Source organism: Populus alba, chromosome 18 (genome assembly GCF_005239225.2).
Source record: "Populus alba chromosome 18, ASM523922v2, whole genome shotgun sequence".
In the NCBI taxonomy this organism is placed as follows: domain Eukaryota; kingdom Viridiplantae; phylum Streptophyta; class Magnoliopsida; order Malpighiales; family Salicaceae; genus Populus; species Populus alba.
Window position 1 is genome coordinate 8,675,181 of NC_133301.1, and position 17,878 is coordinate 8,693,058.

The 17,878-nt window shown below is 27.1% G+C and overlaps 1 protein-coding gene across 1 annotated transcript; it reads right to left on the bottom strand.

Moving 5' to 3' along the window:
- Positions 1-11,636: 11,636 nt before the first annotated feature.
- LOC118054183 (protein arginine N-methyltransferase PRMT10) lies at positions 11,637-16,012 on the bottom strand. Its single transcript, XM_035065668.2, has 7 exons — positions 15,636-16,012; positions 15,063-15,255; positions 14,814-14,919; positions 14,403-14,592; positions 13,698-13,883; positions 13,478-13,561; positions 11,637-11,959 (listed from the first exon to the last, which is right to left on the bottom strand). The coding sequence occupies exons 1-7, from the start codon at positions 15,840-15,842 to the stop codon at positions 11,783-11,785; spliced, it is 1,143 nt and encodes a 380-aa protein (XP_034921559.1). The 5' UTR covers positions 15,843-16,012; the 3' UTR covers positions 11,637-11,782.
- Between the last annotated feature and the right edge of the window lie 1,866 nt (positions 16,013-17,878).

Here is a 17,878-nt window from a genome sequence, read left to right on the forward strand (position 1 = left end):
AATATTAAATAAATAAAAATATCCCAAACAAATTAATAATGACTAATACACAACAATATGATTTCATAGTAAAATATCCATGTTCAAGACAAATCATTTTTATATTTTTTTGCCAAAGTCATATATGTAACTTCATTATTGTAGTGAATAATAAAATATATTTATGGCTACGGAAATCACCTTTCATTCTAGTTTTTTTTTTTTTTTTTTATCATCTTAGCCTTCCATTCAGTTTAAATTTCTTCCTATACACTCGCTTGCAACCTAGAAATTTGTAACTCTTTATATCATTATGAAACGTCAAGATAATCAATATCGTTACATTTCATGCAATTTATACATTATCCTTTTATCCTTGATCTTCATAGCAAACAGATGCTCAAAAAATGATGCACTGCAATATTCAATATTAGTATTGTGTTCAATCATATCAAAGAATCTAGGATAAAAGAGAAATAAGTTTTTAAGTAATATGAATATTAGGTTATTATGTAATATTTCAAGTGTTAAACAATCCAAATAAATAAAAAGAAAAATATAAAAAAATAAAAATGAAGGAGATTAGAGTTTCATTGATTTTTTATTGAAGGAATAAATTTAACCTAAATACAAAGAAATTATATATAGACTAAACTGAAAAGAAAATAAGAATACTATTATATTATTAATAAATAAAACAAAATAACTTATATTTTTTAATATTTTTTCTTAGACTGGTGATGCAGCAGTTACAAAAATTAAGAGTTTGTCTACTAGAAAACAAAAATAAAAAATAGAATACGACTTCATAAAAAAATCTGCAATCTACAAAAAAAAAAAAAAAAAAAAAGCAAAGTAATGGTTTAATGCTTAAGATGATGACGGGTAAAATGACAATCAATCTTAATGTGCTTGGTTTGTTCATGAAAAACTATATGACTTCTTGGTTTTTTAAGAATTAACATGTCGAAGTCTATAATATCATATTTCAAAAAAATTTCTTGTTTGAAAATGTGGTTGTGATTGCTTTTTAAAGTGTTTTTCACTCATAAATATATCAAAATAATATTTTTTTTTATTTTTTGTAAATTATTTTTGATATTAATGCATCAAAATAATCTACAAACACCAAAAACATATTAATTAGAAGTAAAAAAAAAATATTAAAAAAATTAATTTTTTTTAAAAATATTTTTAAAACTGAAAAATAAATAGATGATCCTTTATATGTTTTTACTTTCAAAAAACATTGAGTATGTCCCATCATCAAGATAACCCCTTTCCACATTGTCATCAAAGACTACATTGTCATTGTCATTGTCATTTTCATTGTCAAGTATATGGACCACGATAAATCAATGCTTGAATGAGGGCACATAAAAGTACATCAAAAGGTAAAAGGGTTTTTTTTCTCCTAAAGTCATTTCAACGAAGATTTTACCTCTCTCATAACCACAGAGACCTTACTTGAGTCCTTCAAATGCACATTTTCCATGCCTTCATCTACCAATGTGGAAGTAGAGAAGGCTCCCCTACCCCGTGTAAACCTTGAAAACCACCACAATATCTATTAGAAGAACCTTTTATAAACGTCTAACTTGTATTTCTAAAAACTTTAAAAATATATTTTTTTTATTTTTTTTTGTTAAAAATTAATTTTTTTTATTTTCAGATCATTTTGATATATTAATTTTAAAAATAATTTTTAAAAAATAAAAAATATATATTATTTTAATATATTTCAAAATAAAAAATATTTTAAATCATAACCACAATTCCAAACAAATAAATCCTTATTTTTCTCTGCAATTAAGTTAATTTTGTCTTTATGACCTCCTTTTATGATAGGTACACTTAGCTTTATAGTGTTTCTATCTATAAAAACAAAGTAAAAACCTTTTTTTCTTTTGGATATTAGTAGAATGAGAATCAAACGCATTATTTCATGATAGTTCGTGTATATTTTTTTTCTTAATAAAGGTGATAACAAACAAATAACACTGAAAGGGGAGTTTCTTTGATAACTTTTTTTTTTTTTTGGAGTATCTTTGTTTTTCCTATCTATAGCTATAGTTGGCTAATCTATCCTTCTCTAGGGTATTTTTTTTATTGCTATTTATATTGATGAGGTTCTTATTAAGAAAAAATCAAAACTGAAAATAATATTGAGAGATTTTATATTATTTCCTTGAATGTGGATTTTTAATTGAGAAATTCTATGGTTTAAGATTAACATAGTTTTTATTTTTCTTGACGGTGTAGAATCTCTACCTACAATTTTCATGCTATTTATATATATAACGTTGATAACAATTAAAGACATAATGTAGAAGGCCATCTAAAATTAATTGTTTTGAGATAATACAAAATAATACAACAAACGTATACCAAGATAATATTCACAACGTTTTTGGAACCAATTAGAAATGAATTCAATCCATAGAAAAGGTCGATATCACTAATAACTTCAATAAAAACATAATATAGAAGGCCATTTCAAATTCATTATTAAAATCCTAGATAAATTATAATCTAATAAAGATTAAAAAGAAAACAGATATGACATCAACTATTACTACCAGAAAATTTATAGGTAGCAATGAAAACACTAACAAAAAATATTTTATTAGTAAATTTCATTGAAAATAGCAACAGAATATAAAAATAAAAAAAAATCAATTAAAATTTCATCGTGCATTTAACACATTACTAAAGCTAATGCGATTTTTGATGCAATTTTGTTGGTGATTTTAAATGAATTAAAACCTGACAATTCTTTATTCTTCTATTTCTCCTTTTTCATTTGTTATAAAACCTAGCAGCAACCCCCTTTTCATATCTCTTCAATTCTAGCATCCCTCTTGTATATACGAACACCCAACTTGTCGATGTCAACCACTATTTGTCAGAACTTAGACAACTATTTAAAAACACTTATAAGACAAGATATCTGTGCATGATCAAAAAAGACACAATACTGATAAAACCTTAAAATCACCATGTATAATCAATTTAAACTTAGTTCAAAACATCTTAGTTACTATGGTTCTTCAAGTTAAGATTTATTAACAGTAAGTATAGTTTCAAACCTCGAATGTACCTAAAACTTATTACACAACATTAATTGCTCATTTTTATTTTATCCATTATTCCTGTGGATATCTATAAATCATGTAAGGGAATGTTATAATCTTGATATAAAATTATAATTAATGATAAAAAATTTTAATAATTAATAAATTTTATTGACTTAGCCGTTATGATTAAATTAATTAATTTAATTGTTTTAAAATAATTTGATAGTTAATACCTTTATTGTGTGTATGTGTGTGTATTTAGGATGAAAGTGCAAAATTTTCTCACCATAAGATATTCTTAAAAAATACTTTCTTGTTTTACTTAATCTCTTATATATCTCCATACATAATTTAGGATCTTTTTTTATTAAATTAAGTGAGCAAAAACAATGATTAAAAGGTTTGGAAAATATTTGCAACATCCAAATATTCTAATGATTGTTGTATCTTAGGAGAGAAGCATACTATATGCAATTTGTTAGTTTAATATACCTTGTAGTCATTTGGTTGGTTACATGTGGTATTATTATATTCATATAAATATACATTTATTATTATTAAATGCTTAATTTATCTTTAATATTCATATAATATCATATTAATGAATCTAATATTTGATTTATGAATCTCAAGTAAAGATAAAGTTCATAGGATAAAAATGTTTTGCAAATGAAATTATAAAATTGTTTTAATTATGAAATTTCTGTTGCATTAAAGCATTGTTTCTAAATATTAATGGTCGATTCTCTCTTAAATACTGGATATTCTTTCCTTTATAAAATGAAGCACTTGTTCTCATAAACAGAAGTATAAGGGATACCTAAAACTAATATGTAAATGTTTGTCATAAAACATTTACATTGAATTGACCTGTATGAGAATTTCATATAAAGAGATCACTTATGTCTATGAAAATGCTCATATAATGGTTGTATAAGTGATCCTTAGACTTGAGATCACTAAATTATCTTATATATATATAGAGAGAGAGAATGTTATGCTTTGATCATGTTACATGTTATCTTAATCGAGGTAATGAAAGGGTAAGCATTGGATATAGCATGAACTATATCAAGATACTTGAGTGATCATGAGAGGATTCATCACCCTGTGTGAAATAAAAAAAATATTTTATCTGTTCTCATATAGTATTGACTAAAAAATACTTGGTAAAGGTGGAATGAGATTTGAAAAGAGGTTTCAAATCTTATTCAAACGATCAATGACTATTATGTAGAGAAAAAACATGATTTAACATAGCAGATATACTTCATACTTTAATATTAAATCAGAACATCACTAATGAAAGGATATTAATTATACTGAGAAACCAGTAACTGAAAAGTTAAGTCAAACCACTAATGATTTTTCTAATATTTGGGGTATCATGGCACATTGTTAAACGATGCACCTGATCTTCAAATATAAATTAATTATTTTTTGAATTGATAATAAATTAAATTATTTAATTTATTTAATTTTATTTATAATTTATATTTAAGCCAACATATTAGGAATTTAATGAGTCACACACATTAAGAACTATTAGTTAAAAATTAAACTAAGATGATTTAATTAAGTGTGACTTGATTACAATATATTTTAGAAATTAAGGACTAGAATATAATTAATATATGGATTGTATTTTTAGACCTAGAAAATCAAGGACTTGATTGAGTTAATTTCTAAAATTATTTTGAATTAATATATGAATACTATTCAAGGGGTAAATTCATATGTTATCAATTTATAAGGTTTTTCAAATTTCCCTAACAATCTCTCTCTTCTAAATTAGAGCTAGCACTTGGGTGTGTTTGTTTTTACGTTCAAAAAATGTTTTTCAAAATTCTTGAATTTTTTTCGCTGTAAATTAATTTTTTATGAGTTTAAAAATGTTTTGATATGTTCATGTAAAAAATAAATTTTAAAAAATAAAATGAAATAAGCATTATTTTAATGTATTTCTAAACGAAAAATACTTTGAAAAAAAACTACTACCACAATTCCAAATACTACCTCAATATATCCAGGATAACAATTGTTTCCTTTCATAAAAAAAATAACATAATATATACTAGTCTCAAAAATTTTAATTAATATATAGTTTTAATAAAACATTGACCATGAATATTTTAAAAATAATGCTCTGATATAATAAAAATCTCATAATTATTATTATTATTATTATTGCGAAACATTTCATCTTAATAATTTTATCTTTTCTCTAAATTCATTAATAAAATATTAGATTTATTATTAAAATATTTGATGAATATTAAAAAATAAATATATTTATATAAACAAGAAAATGTAATAAATAACATACGACTAACTACATTCTTCCCACATGCCTCCTAGTTTTGTGCGCTTACAATGAATATTGAGCTGGCTTCCTCACACCCTTAATTGATGGGCAAGTGTCGAAGCTGTTCCATACCAAATTAATGCAATTGCTGTCTCTTGCATGATTGGCAATTTCCATGTGTCATGAACAGGCCACTTCTCCTCTCTGGCCCAGATCTCAGATTATTCTTACCTGCCACATAATTATTGCTTGGAGATCACTTACCTGGTATGGTATATATTTGGTTATTTAGATGATAATGATGATTTATTTTAAGATTAATATAAATATATATATTTTAATTAATTTTATTGGTTATAAAATTAATGATTATGTAAGATTTTAATGGTTTTAAAGTTTATGAGATGTAAATTAATTAATTTTTATAAAGCAAATTAATTTTATTGATTATAAAATTAATAATTATATAAGTTTTTAGTGGTTTTGAAATTTATAAGATTTAAATTAATGATCTCTATAAAACAAATTCAACATATGATGAGTTGAGTTATATTTCTAAAAATTTGATGATTTTATTTTATTTGACAGTAAGGAATGTATTCATGTTAGCTTGTGCACTAATGATGCCAAGTTTCTTTGTTAAATGATTTTATGAACGCATCCTCGTGTGGGCTTAATGCATTCAGAAAAAAAAATAAAAAAAAATTATATTTTCCTCTGAAATCGGTAAGATATCATTAGTTTTGTGGAGCATGCAGTAGCATAAATTAATATTATCCCAATTAGATATGCTTAGTCCTTCGGACAACAACGACGAGGACGATCTTACATGTAAATAGTGTTAAGAGATTAGGGCTAGTCTAAGGTATTATTTCTGATTTTGTAATGATTCGTTCATTATTTATATTGATCTCTGGCATCATAAAATCCACATCCAAGCTGTAAGAAATCACATGAGATAGCTTTCGGAGCAAATAATAAATAAATAAATAAAAACTCGCTCTTTCGGCAACATGTTTCGTATTATTAACGAATGAATGCCTTCAATCGGCAAGAAGAGGAGGGATCCACGCCATCGCCTTCAAGCACCTAATCAAATCTGGACAAGGAGCTGCTTCTCCGACATAAGGACCAGTGACCGACCAGGCCTGTCGGATAGCAGCAGTAATAATAATAATATTGATGAGAGAGAGGATCAAGAAAAGGACAATGGAGAGGGCAATTTTGTTGCGTCAAAGGGACTCTTTCTTTAAGAATGTGTTTCCCTTTCAGGGACTCTTGGCTGTTCCTTTCCGGTGAAGTGTTGATGGAGCATTTACATGAAAGTTGAAGTTCACCATTGAGACAATTTTGGTGGATCCCGTTCTAAATATCAAAAAAATCTATAATCGTAGTTGATGATTAGAAGTTTGGTTTTGGTTATTTTTTAAAATATTTTTTATTTGAAAATAAATTATAATAATATTTTTTATTTTTTAAAAATTTATTTTTAATATCAACATATTGAAATTATCTAAAAATAATTTAAAACAAAAACTAATTAAACAAAGAAAAAGTTGAAATTCAATTTCAAACTTTATAAAAAAAGAGGGGCAAATGAGACAATGGCAGGTGAAGTCTCTATTTGAAAATATATTTGTAGTTTCTTTTCAAAGTGTTTTTCACTCGGAAATAAATTAAAATAATATTTTTTTATTTTAAAAAAATTATTTTTAACATCAACACATCAAAATAATTTGAAAATATAAAAAAAATATATTAATTTAGAGTGAAGAAAAAAATAAAAAAATTAATTTTTTTTTAAAATATTTTTAAAACACAAAAATAATCAGCTGAAATTATTGTAGGGTGCCTGTAAGAAAGAAATTAATGGAGAAGCTTAATGAAATCTCGAGAAAAGAGAAACATTTATAATATTTATAGTGGGCAATGTTTCATAAAAAGAAAATAAAAGAAATGTAGGGAAGCGAGCGTCCACCCACCGAGCAAGGAATGAGAATGACACGTCGGCACTATGCTGGTGATTTTAGTGACATTGCCATGCCGCCCTCCGTTCCTCCCTCGTTTCTATTTGGTTTGTTGGAGAATAATGCTCGAAGGATTACAGCTTCGAGATGATGCAAGAGCCCCCTAGGCTGGGCTAGGCTTGGCTAGGCTAGGCTAGGCTACATGTGTAATGTTTTGCACTTTTCTAGAGGGGAGAGGAGTGCCCATGTGCATGCTCCGAATAGATCGACAATAAAATAGGTATTAACACAACCCATTAAACTAAACCACCACTTTAACCGAGGCTAAAACAACATACAAAAATATTCATCACGACGACACCGTTTACTGAAATAGTATAATTATGATTTCACTTTTCACACTAAAAATTTTTAAAGTGGCTTTCCAGACATTATTATTAAATTTATTGAAAACAAATAATTTTTTTTACATTTCAAAAGCACAATAAAATAACCCCATGAAAGAAAAAAAAATAGATAATTTGATATTTTTATAATGGTTTTATTTTTGTTATTATCATTTTAGACAAGGAATAATTTGATATTTGATAAATATAAAAATAAAATCAAAATACATTTAAAAGCAAGTTTATCTCTTCTCCCTGAAAATTATATATTGACCCTTTTTTATGTTGGTATTTAAACTTCAATTTTTATTTTTTTTATTTCTATTTATTTTTTTCTTGATTCTTTTGAAAAAGTTTTTTTAGTTTTCAATATCATCCTTCAATCCAAAATTATAATATTATTTTTTTCAATTTGATTCTCATTATTTTGATTTCTAATATCTTTTCTTGGCTCTTTTGTAAAAGTTTTATTTATTTTCAATTTTATTATTCAATTCAAATTTTTTTTATTTTTCTTTTAAATTTCATCCTTCAATCAAAATTTATTTTTAATTTTTATGTCAATTTTAATCCTCATTCTTTTGTTTTTTTCTTGGTTCTTTATTAAATTGATTTTTGTATGTAATTTCACCATTCAATCAAATATAAAATTTATTTTGTATTTCAATTTTGATCTTTATTTATTTAATTGCTATTTTTTGCTTTGAATCCTTTTATATAATTAAAATTTTAAAGAAATTAGCATTCAATATTTGATTGATTAGGAATTGAGCTTCATGATTTTTCCAGATAAGGTGCTTTAGGTTTAATGTCCTGGGTTATAAATTTAAAAATTTAACATGAGTTGAAAGTTTTATTTTGAAAAAGTGGGCCTTATAATTTTTCCTTACTTTATTTCTAATGGGTTTTATGATCTCGTGATTTGGGCATCGGGTTTGGCCAAATTCTCGGGTTGGCTCAGCCCCGATTAAGGTTATAGGTTTGTCATGCTAACTCAAGTTGACAAAAGCTGATTTGTTTAGGTTTTTTTTAACTGATTTTATCTTGTCGTATTTAATAGACTGTGAATTGAGCTATATTTTTTATTTCTTTTTAGAAAATTATTTTTCCCGCAGGTTATAGTAATCATTGTTTTAGAAAAAATGATTCATTTATTATCATTTTTTTTATTATCTTATTAAAATAAAATTAATTTAATTGGCTTAATCAATTCTATAATTCAAGTCATAAAATATTTTTGTTTTTCAAAATGTGCTTGCAACATTTATATATATTATTTTTTTATAAAAAATAATTCAATCCCACAACAAATGGCAAACACGAAGTTAGATATAAACTAAACATGTATAGATGCAACTTCCATGTGTTTGTATTTTTATGGTCAATTTATGGCATGATTTTGATTTTGATTTTGATTTCTATTTTTCAGATTACGGAAACCGTGCCCTATTTAAGCCTGCCTCTGCAATTAGGATACTGTCTTCTAGGACTACGCAGGCTGATGAGGCTGATGATGGCTTAGCTTAAAATTCAGACATGATATTTAAGATTGGGCCCAAAGCATCAAACAGCAATTGTCAGCATCAGGTTTATACCATTAAAAATGTAGTAGTATTATTTTTTAAAATATTTTTTATTTGAAATTATATTAAAATAATATTTTTTTAATTTTTAAAAATTATTTTTAACACCAGCATATCAAAATAATTTAAAAATATTAAAAATATATTAATTTTAAAAAAAAATTAATATAGGTATTGTACCCTAAATTTATAATAGAAGTTACACCACATACGATTTAGCAATAAAAACTATAGAAGAAAAAAACACCCTTTTTTTTCGTATTGTACCCTGAACTTATAGGTCTTTGTCAGTTATTTACTTTTATTCGTTTTTTAATATGTTTAGTTAAATCTTGTATTAGCATTAGTTGTTGTTTCAGATTTACTTAATTTTTGACATGTATAAATTACAACTAATAATATCTACCTATTTTAAATATATTTTCTAAGAGGATTATTTAAATAAATTGAAAAACAATCTAGAAAAAAAAGATAATTGAATAAATTTAAGGAATATAATGGTTAATTGGCCAAATAAAGAACACAAGATTCGAAATAAGTAATTGTTATAAATTTAGAGATTGTCTCATTTTTATTTATCTTGTTATCTCAATAAAAAAAAAATTAGATTCTAATATAAACTCTATTATACCAAACACGAACATGCTATTATCGATTCCATAAAATTCTTTCAAAGATGCTAAAGTATTTAGCTTTTAGACTCGATCATATTCTTTATACACACACATATAATTTTAATAGTCAAATACTAGATTTCTTACTTGTGCTTTGCCAAAAAAATTCTGAACATAAAAAAAAAATATTAGTGTAAAAAGCAATCCAAGTTCTAAGTCATGGGTCCAATTAGTAATTAAGATAATATGAAAATAAAAATACAGCAATAAAAAAAGTAAAAAATAATATATATAAACTAAAAAAAAAAGCACATGGTCGAGTCTAAAAGAAAATGTTGACAAGTAAAACTTGAAAAAACCAAAAAAACAACAACAAAAGGAATGAGAAAAACATTGAGAGAGAAAAAAATGAGATTTGAAAAAAAAATTAAAACCGATTCCAAATAGAATAAATAAAAATTAAAAGAATAAGTATCAAATTTAAAAAAATAAAAAAATTATAAGAGATGAAATTAAAAAATATTTGTAATTTAATAGGTTAAAAAATAGCAGGATGAAATTAAAAAAAATAAAATTGTAAAGGGTTAATTCAATAGAATAAAATCACAAAAAAGTAATAATAATAACCCTCCAAAAATAGATAGAAAATATATATATAAAAAAATCAGCCTAAAAAAAAAGAAAAAAACAAGTAAACTTAGACTAACATTTTAAACTAAATCTAATATTTAAAATTCACAACATGTGAAATTCTGGACCCGAGTTTAATCCAGAAGCTCAATTATCAATAAATTTAATTTTGAAGGAAAAAATTATGAAAAAAAAATTAATAAATAAACTTGCAAAAAAAAAATTAATAAAAGGACAAAAACATCCCCAAGTCAAAAGCTTTAGAGTTATTTATTTTAAGGCTAAATTTGTAATTATATTATACATTAAAAACAATTAATAAATGTAACCTCGTGCAATAAGTAAAATACATTTACACCATGATAAAAAGACAATATAATCCTTAAAGCTTGGTTGATTTTATTTTTTTTCTAAAAACAAATCAGTAATTACACTATTACAAATAATGAATAGCAAAACGTGTCTTGTGATACAGTAACTTCAATGTTAGACTTCGGTTTTTTTTTTTTTTTCCTAATTATTTTACTTTAATTTTTAATTATTGATATGCTTTCCTTTAGGCATGCATAGCAAAGACAAGCGGACCTAATCTCTCACGGCTCGTGTTCTTTCTCCCCTCCTCCATGACTTCTGCACAGAAACCAATAGCTGAAAACACACATCTCTTCCTCGTTTCAAAAAGTAATCGCTAATAAATTTGCATGTTTTTGGACATTTTACAAGGTAAAGACAAATGGTGAACAAGCTCAGTCGCTTGCTCTGTGGCTTGCGATATCAATACTTATCCTCAAAAGATGAGCACAATGCTAAAAAAGCTAATAGCTTATTTATCGAATGAAGCTTTAGGATGATTACCACTTCTGAAACATCTAATTTATCTCCCAGCTTCATATGGCAGAATGTAGCAGCCAACAACCAGAAATCCTATCATTTTGAGATGTTTTCCGAATAAAATAGAATGCTGAGCAACTTCCAAGTAAACTAAAAAGACAAGAGAGCATGAAGACACCGAGCAACAGAGCTCGCCGTCAAGAGTTCTTAGTTGCATGCATGTCAGAAAATTCCTTGCAACCCTTTCTGAAACAAGGATCAAAATTGAGCACGCAAAACCATATTTAAACAAAATTATACCAATATGTGACTTTCGGGTCTTGGTAACAATTAGTTTTGACAATTTGGAAGCTATAAGATGTACCATTTTCATGGTATCAAGGCTTCCATGATAGCCGCTATTTCCTTCCTCACTCTATGTAGAACTTGTTTCTGAAAGGAGGCAGCTGTTTGCTGGAGGACTGTTTGATCTCACAGCCAAGCTCAACCTCCATTAATCTGTGATTTTCCTTTGAACGATCCATGGTGAAGGATACACTTATAGCATCCCCTTCACTGACATGTACAGGAGGATGCAAGAGGAAAACCTGACCATAAGCACCGACAAAAAATTAGAACGATAATGCAACTAAAGAAGTGACCTGTTGCTGCTAGTACACCAAAAAGATTAACACAAGAACATCACAATGAATCAATTGATTAGGGCAGACATCCATGTCTCATGCACTCTTCAGAAAAGTTCCATGGTGATAAATAACCTCGAATTAGTTTGAAGCTCATGACTTCTGGCATTCATTTTTCTTCTCCATACAATTTCAATGCACCACATTAACCACTAAGAAACACATAAAAACTAGTGATGCTGTTTGGTTGACCGAGAAAACTCACCATAAACCTGCTACAAACTATTTTACAATAAAGCATTGAGTTGGAAAACATGTTGGACATGTTTTCAAATTTATCTACCCTGCAAAGCCTATTTGGAATAGGCATTCTCCAAATATTTTCTAACTCAAATATTTTTTCAAATTCAAAAAGAAAAAAAAAAATCAAATCAAATGATAAAGAATGAAATTGAAATAAAATTTAATTGGTGAAAGGATTTAAAAATATCAAAAAAAATAAGAACCAAATTTGATATAAAAATCAAATGAAACCTAAAGATTTGGGATAAAATTGAAAATACAATCAATTTAAAAAAAGATAAAAATTTAATTAAATAGCAATTAAAAAAAAAAAAAAACTAAATTGCATATGAAATATAAGAGGTAGGTCACTCCGAAACTTTAGCCAACTATTTTTCTTTCTATTAATATTTTATATTTGTAAAAGATCAATTTACCCCTAAACTAACTTGATTATAACAAAAATAAGTTACAGATGAAAAGATGAAAAAGCATCATGGAAAGAAGCTTTATTTTTGTTTCTTTATAGGGCAATTTAGTAATTTAATTGTACTTAGAAAATGAAAATATCTATATGGATCCTTGATGTAGGTTGATGTAGGTTGATGCTTTTACATGTAAGGCTAATGAAGTCATTTACCTATTTATAATAGAAGTCAAAAGTCAAGTTTGTCACTAATCAATTTTTCATTGGCTATTGTCCCTATAAAAAGACTGAATTACCCTTTAATTGTCAGTTTAGTGGATGTTTTTTGTAGGGCCAAAGTGGGGAAAGTATTGATCATTGCTACAATACCTTTCCCAATTGTTTTAATTTATTGTTAATATAATTCACATTTTATTAATTTTATTGTATGAGAAATTAATGAAGCCATGATTAAAATGGAGGTCAATTTCAGGTTACCAAGCGGGGCTAAAATGACCCAAAAATTTTACAGTAAGGGACAGAGTTAGCGCAAGCTGATGAAGGTTGAAGATGGCATATTTACAGTTTAGTCCTTCAGGTTTCAACTGTGTTCAATATAGTCCGTGTTGTAGATAGAAAACAACTAATTAGAACATGTTTTCTGATTTTCCAAAGAAAACTGGAAATGGAAGATAAAATTGGAGATGTAAATGAAATAAATTTTCCCCTTCTAAACAGCCCCTATATGTTTCTACTAAATTGCACAATATCATGATGTTTTTGGTGATACAGACCTGCTGACCCCAATGCGTGCTATTATCTACACTAGGAGCTGTTGTCAACTCAATCTCCAGCTGTGCCGGATTAACCTTGCTTCCCTAGTGATCCAATATCAAAAAAACAAAAAAAATAAACAAAAAAGTTATATGGAAGATTGGGAAAAGTAGTTTATATAATACACACTGTAGAGAACTGGAATGAAAGACTAAAAAAGGATAGTGATGATCCACTTACTCGAAAATGGACATCAAACCATCCACCAAATCCGCAGAGCCTTGTGTTTTCTAAAGTGATTGACGATAGGAAGTCCGACTTGACTTTGAGAATGTCATTCACCGTGGCAGTTAAACAATCAATCTCCTTTATAATGGCAGCTGTCCCAATGACTTGATGTGGATGAAGGTTTTGCCACAATGATGTCTGCAGAAATTACTTAGTATGTTCTTTAAAACTGCAGAGAATGGTGAAGAAAAATGGCTACTTTTCATACAGAATGGAGACCAAAGAACTAGATAGCTTTCTCTATTTCCGTACAATTGACAGCTCAGATGAAATATACCCGAATACATAATAATTTAAGCATTCATAGTAACATGTGACTCATGATTCAGTGTTCAATAGATGATTCTCACATGCTCCATGCTGAATTATAAATTTCATTACACACATTGTTATCCAGATTATATATGAAACACGGTGCAACCTGAATATATCCTTTGAGCAGCCAAATTTTTTGTACAAAGAAATAACAGTAACATAATCAGTAGAGCCTCATTGAAGTGTCACTGAATTAGCAATTAATGGTTGCATGAGTTTATCCATAACAAATATATGAAACAGCACTGGCATTAAGAAAAAGAAAAAAAGAAAGAGTAGGCAGGCTGTAATCAATATATTCAAAACTATTAACACAATACATGACTAAAATCCAGAACTAACCTGGAGATAATATTTCATTTGCTCCTCTGAGAAAGGCTTTGTTAAAACACTCATATCAACACCATAGTATTCTTTAGTGTCTTCCATAAAAGCATGCCAATCATTCATCGATCCATCATAATCACTCTTTTTTTGATCTCCCAATCCTGACCTGATGGGTGCCATCCACATGCGAGCATGACTTGGATACCTGCAAAATTACAAGAATTAGATGTGTGGTCATAATTTTTAGACTAAAATGGGGCTCAGAATGAAAATTGTTGACACATAAACCAATTACAGCATTAGCATTTGCGAGCAGAAAAGGCATAACAGGAGCAGCCAAACTAGCAGCAACTAGAATGAGAAAAGTAAATGAAATGAAAATCTAATGCAACCATACAATGTAACATAGTAATGTGAATTGCTTACATGACTCCACCGGGCTTCAACCAGCGGTCACGAGCACATATCACTGAATCAAACATGGATTCACGAAGAAGGAAGTACCCCATCCACTCTGAGATAATTACATCAACTGCCAACATCCATCAAAACAAAAGTTCAAAATCAACAAAACAAACACCTTAACCTGTAGAGGTATATCAATGGCAAAAGAAAGTTTGTACTTAAACCAGTAAAAGTGAAAAAGGAACTAAAATCAGAAAACAAGTTTCAAACCTTGCTCTGGCAGGGTGATATCCTCCATGGAACCCTCAAGTACTTCAACTACATCTTGAAGATTATTCGCTTTGACTAGAGCCTGCGCATGTCCTGACATCGTAGTAGCCTCAACTGCATAGACCTTTCGAGCACCTGCTTGTGCTGACCACATTGCAAGAATGCCACTCCCTGCTCCCACATCCAACACCGTCTATGCAAAAAGGTTCACCGGACCACATGTCACTTAAGAACTTGTTGGGTTGAAAGATTATATATTGACTTAAACAATAATTACTTAGAGATTCAAATTGACATTATGCTTTGAGAAAAAGAAAGAATAAATAAATAAATTGTGGCAACTTTTTATTATTGATTTAGACTTGAATTCCGCTTAATCTTAGAAGGTCTGCTGAGAAAGTAACTTACAATAACTCAGTGATTTTGACTCAAACGTGGTTTTAGTTATTGTTCTTCTTCTAAACATTTAAGAACCCAAATTCCAATGTATTTCGCTAAAGTTACTTGCATACAAAATATGCCTGAAAATAAAATTTAAATTAAAAAAAAAAGAGAGAGAAATAAAGGAGGTACCTTTCCCTTGAAATGGTGCTTGTTCTCGAAAATAGCGTTGAAGTATGCGTCCATACGGACTCTATCAGAGAGCATTTCTTTCTGGTGATAAAGAAACGCGTAGGTGCAGAAATATTGTGCGAAATCGACACCCTTGTCCACCACCACAGCTCCTCCTCCGCTTCCATTGCTGCTGCCTCCACGCTCTCCCTTCTGGTGGCTCCCCATAAAATTGATATTCTTCTCGCTAGGTGCACACCGTTTTTTAGGGAGTGTATATTTAGGGCAACGTCGTTATACAAGAGGAGGCCTCGCTACTACGTTCTAGGTCTTCTTGTTGCCTCCTGATTTTTTAAAGGAAAAAAGAAAACAGTAGTTAAGTTGCCTAGTTGCTGTCCTGGTAAAGGCTTCTAGGCGGGTTTAGGGTTTTTTCTTTTTTGGCGTTGCAATTGAACTTATTTTTTTTATTTTTTTATTTTAAATTATTTTTTATATTTTATTATTATTTAGATGTGTTAATATTAAAAAAAATTAAAAAAATAAAAAATATTATTTTAATACTTTTTCATACAAAAAAGTATTTTAAAACGCACTTTTTATCATATTTCTAAATAAGCATTTATTTTGATCAATCAACCCTTTTGTAAATGCTTTTTAAGTTGTTTTGTAATTGAAAAAAATATTAAAATGATGTATTTTTATTTTTTTATATAATTTTAATATATTAATATTAAAAAATATATTTTAATATATTTTTCAATGAAAAATATTTTTGCAAAAGCACCCTAACTCACATTACGAAATATATATTTAGAAGGTTATTACTTTACAACATTTGCAAGTCAGATTAATTTTTTTATCATAATAAAAAAAATATTCAGGTCATAGAAAATTAGTTGATATTATTATTAAATATGATCTATCGAGTCAACTTTAAAATCTTTCAATCTAACTCTTTACTTAGCATAGATTTAAAATTAAACTGAGTAGAAATTGACTCGATATAACTTAGTTAACTTGACTTATTAAAAATAACTTAAATAATTATTAAATATAAAATTTAAGAATGAAATTATAAAAATGAAATGAAAAGAAAAAAAATAAAGAATAGTTTCATCATTCATTTAAGTAATGTTTGAGAATACGATAATTATTATTTTTTAAAGTATTTTTTGTTTGAAAATATATTAAAATAATATTTTTTTTATTTTAAAAAAATTATTTTTAACATCTATACAACAAAGTAATCTGAAAAAACTAGAAAAAAAATTAATTTTAAAAAATAAATAAATTTATTTAAAAAAAAATATTTAACAAAAAAAAAAAAAAAAAACAGTCTACTGAGGAGGCTAATATAACAATGCTCTGTTAAGTTTCAATGTCTTTCATTAACACCAAGCATTGTTCATTATTACTCACAAAATACTATTATTTTTTGTCATCTTTTGCATTTTTTTCACTTTACTCTTGTAATTTGCAGCATTTATGATATAATAGAATATGATGGTTTCCTCCTTGTAATTTCACTTTACTCGTAATTTGTCATCTTTTGCATTGAAAGTTAAGCTTAGAAGCGCATGCGCTTGAAAGTCTTTTTACCGTGGAAAGACCAGACACGTGGCCCCGTGGGTATAGCATTCCAGGCCTAGGAACTCTTGGGCTGTCTTTTCAAGCTCATGCGCTTCTAAGCTTTATTCTTTTGACGCAGCACTCTTTTTATTTTATTTTTTTGTAATATCTTATAATAGAATTATTTTAAAATAAAATTATTACAATGTTATTTAGAAAATCATCTGATTATATCATGCTTTTCAATAATATTAAAGGTTTTTATAGTAATATTAGCATTTACTACATGTAAAATTATTTATAAATCTAATATGCTATTAAAAAAAACAATTGTTCATTATGAAAAAATTTTAATATAATTTTATCAAATTAATTTTATTTTTATTCTTTCATAAAATTGTGTAAAAATTATCACCACGTGAGTTTTTTTTATTTTTATTTCATTTTATTGTTTAGATGATGATAATTTTTATTGAAAATATCATGCTCTTTATAAAAAAAAAACACATGTTTTTGTAAAACAATACATGAATAAGGAAAGGAGGTTTTGACTAAGATTTATCCTTAATTTAAATTATTTGAATTGCGTTAAGTTTTGATTTAAAAAATCACGTTGCTGAAAAAAAAAAAAAAGAGACATATTTATGACAAGAAAAATAAGAAATGCATGGATAAGAAAAGGAAATTTCAACAAC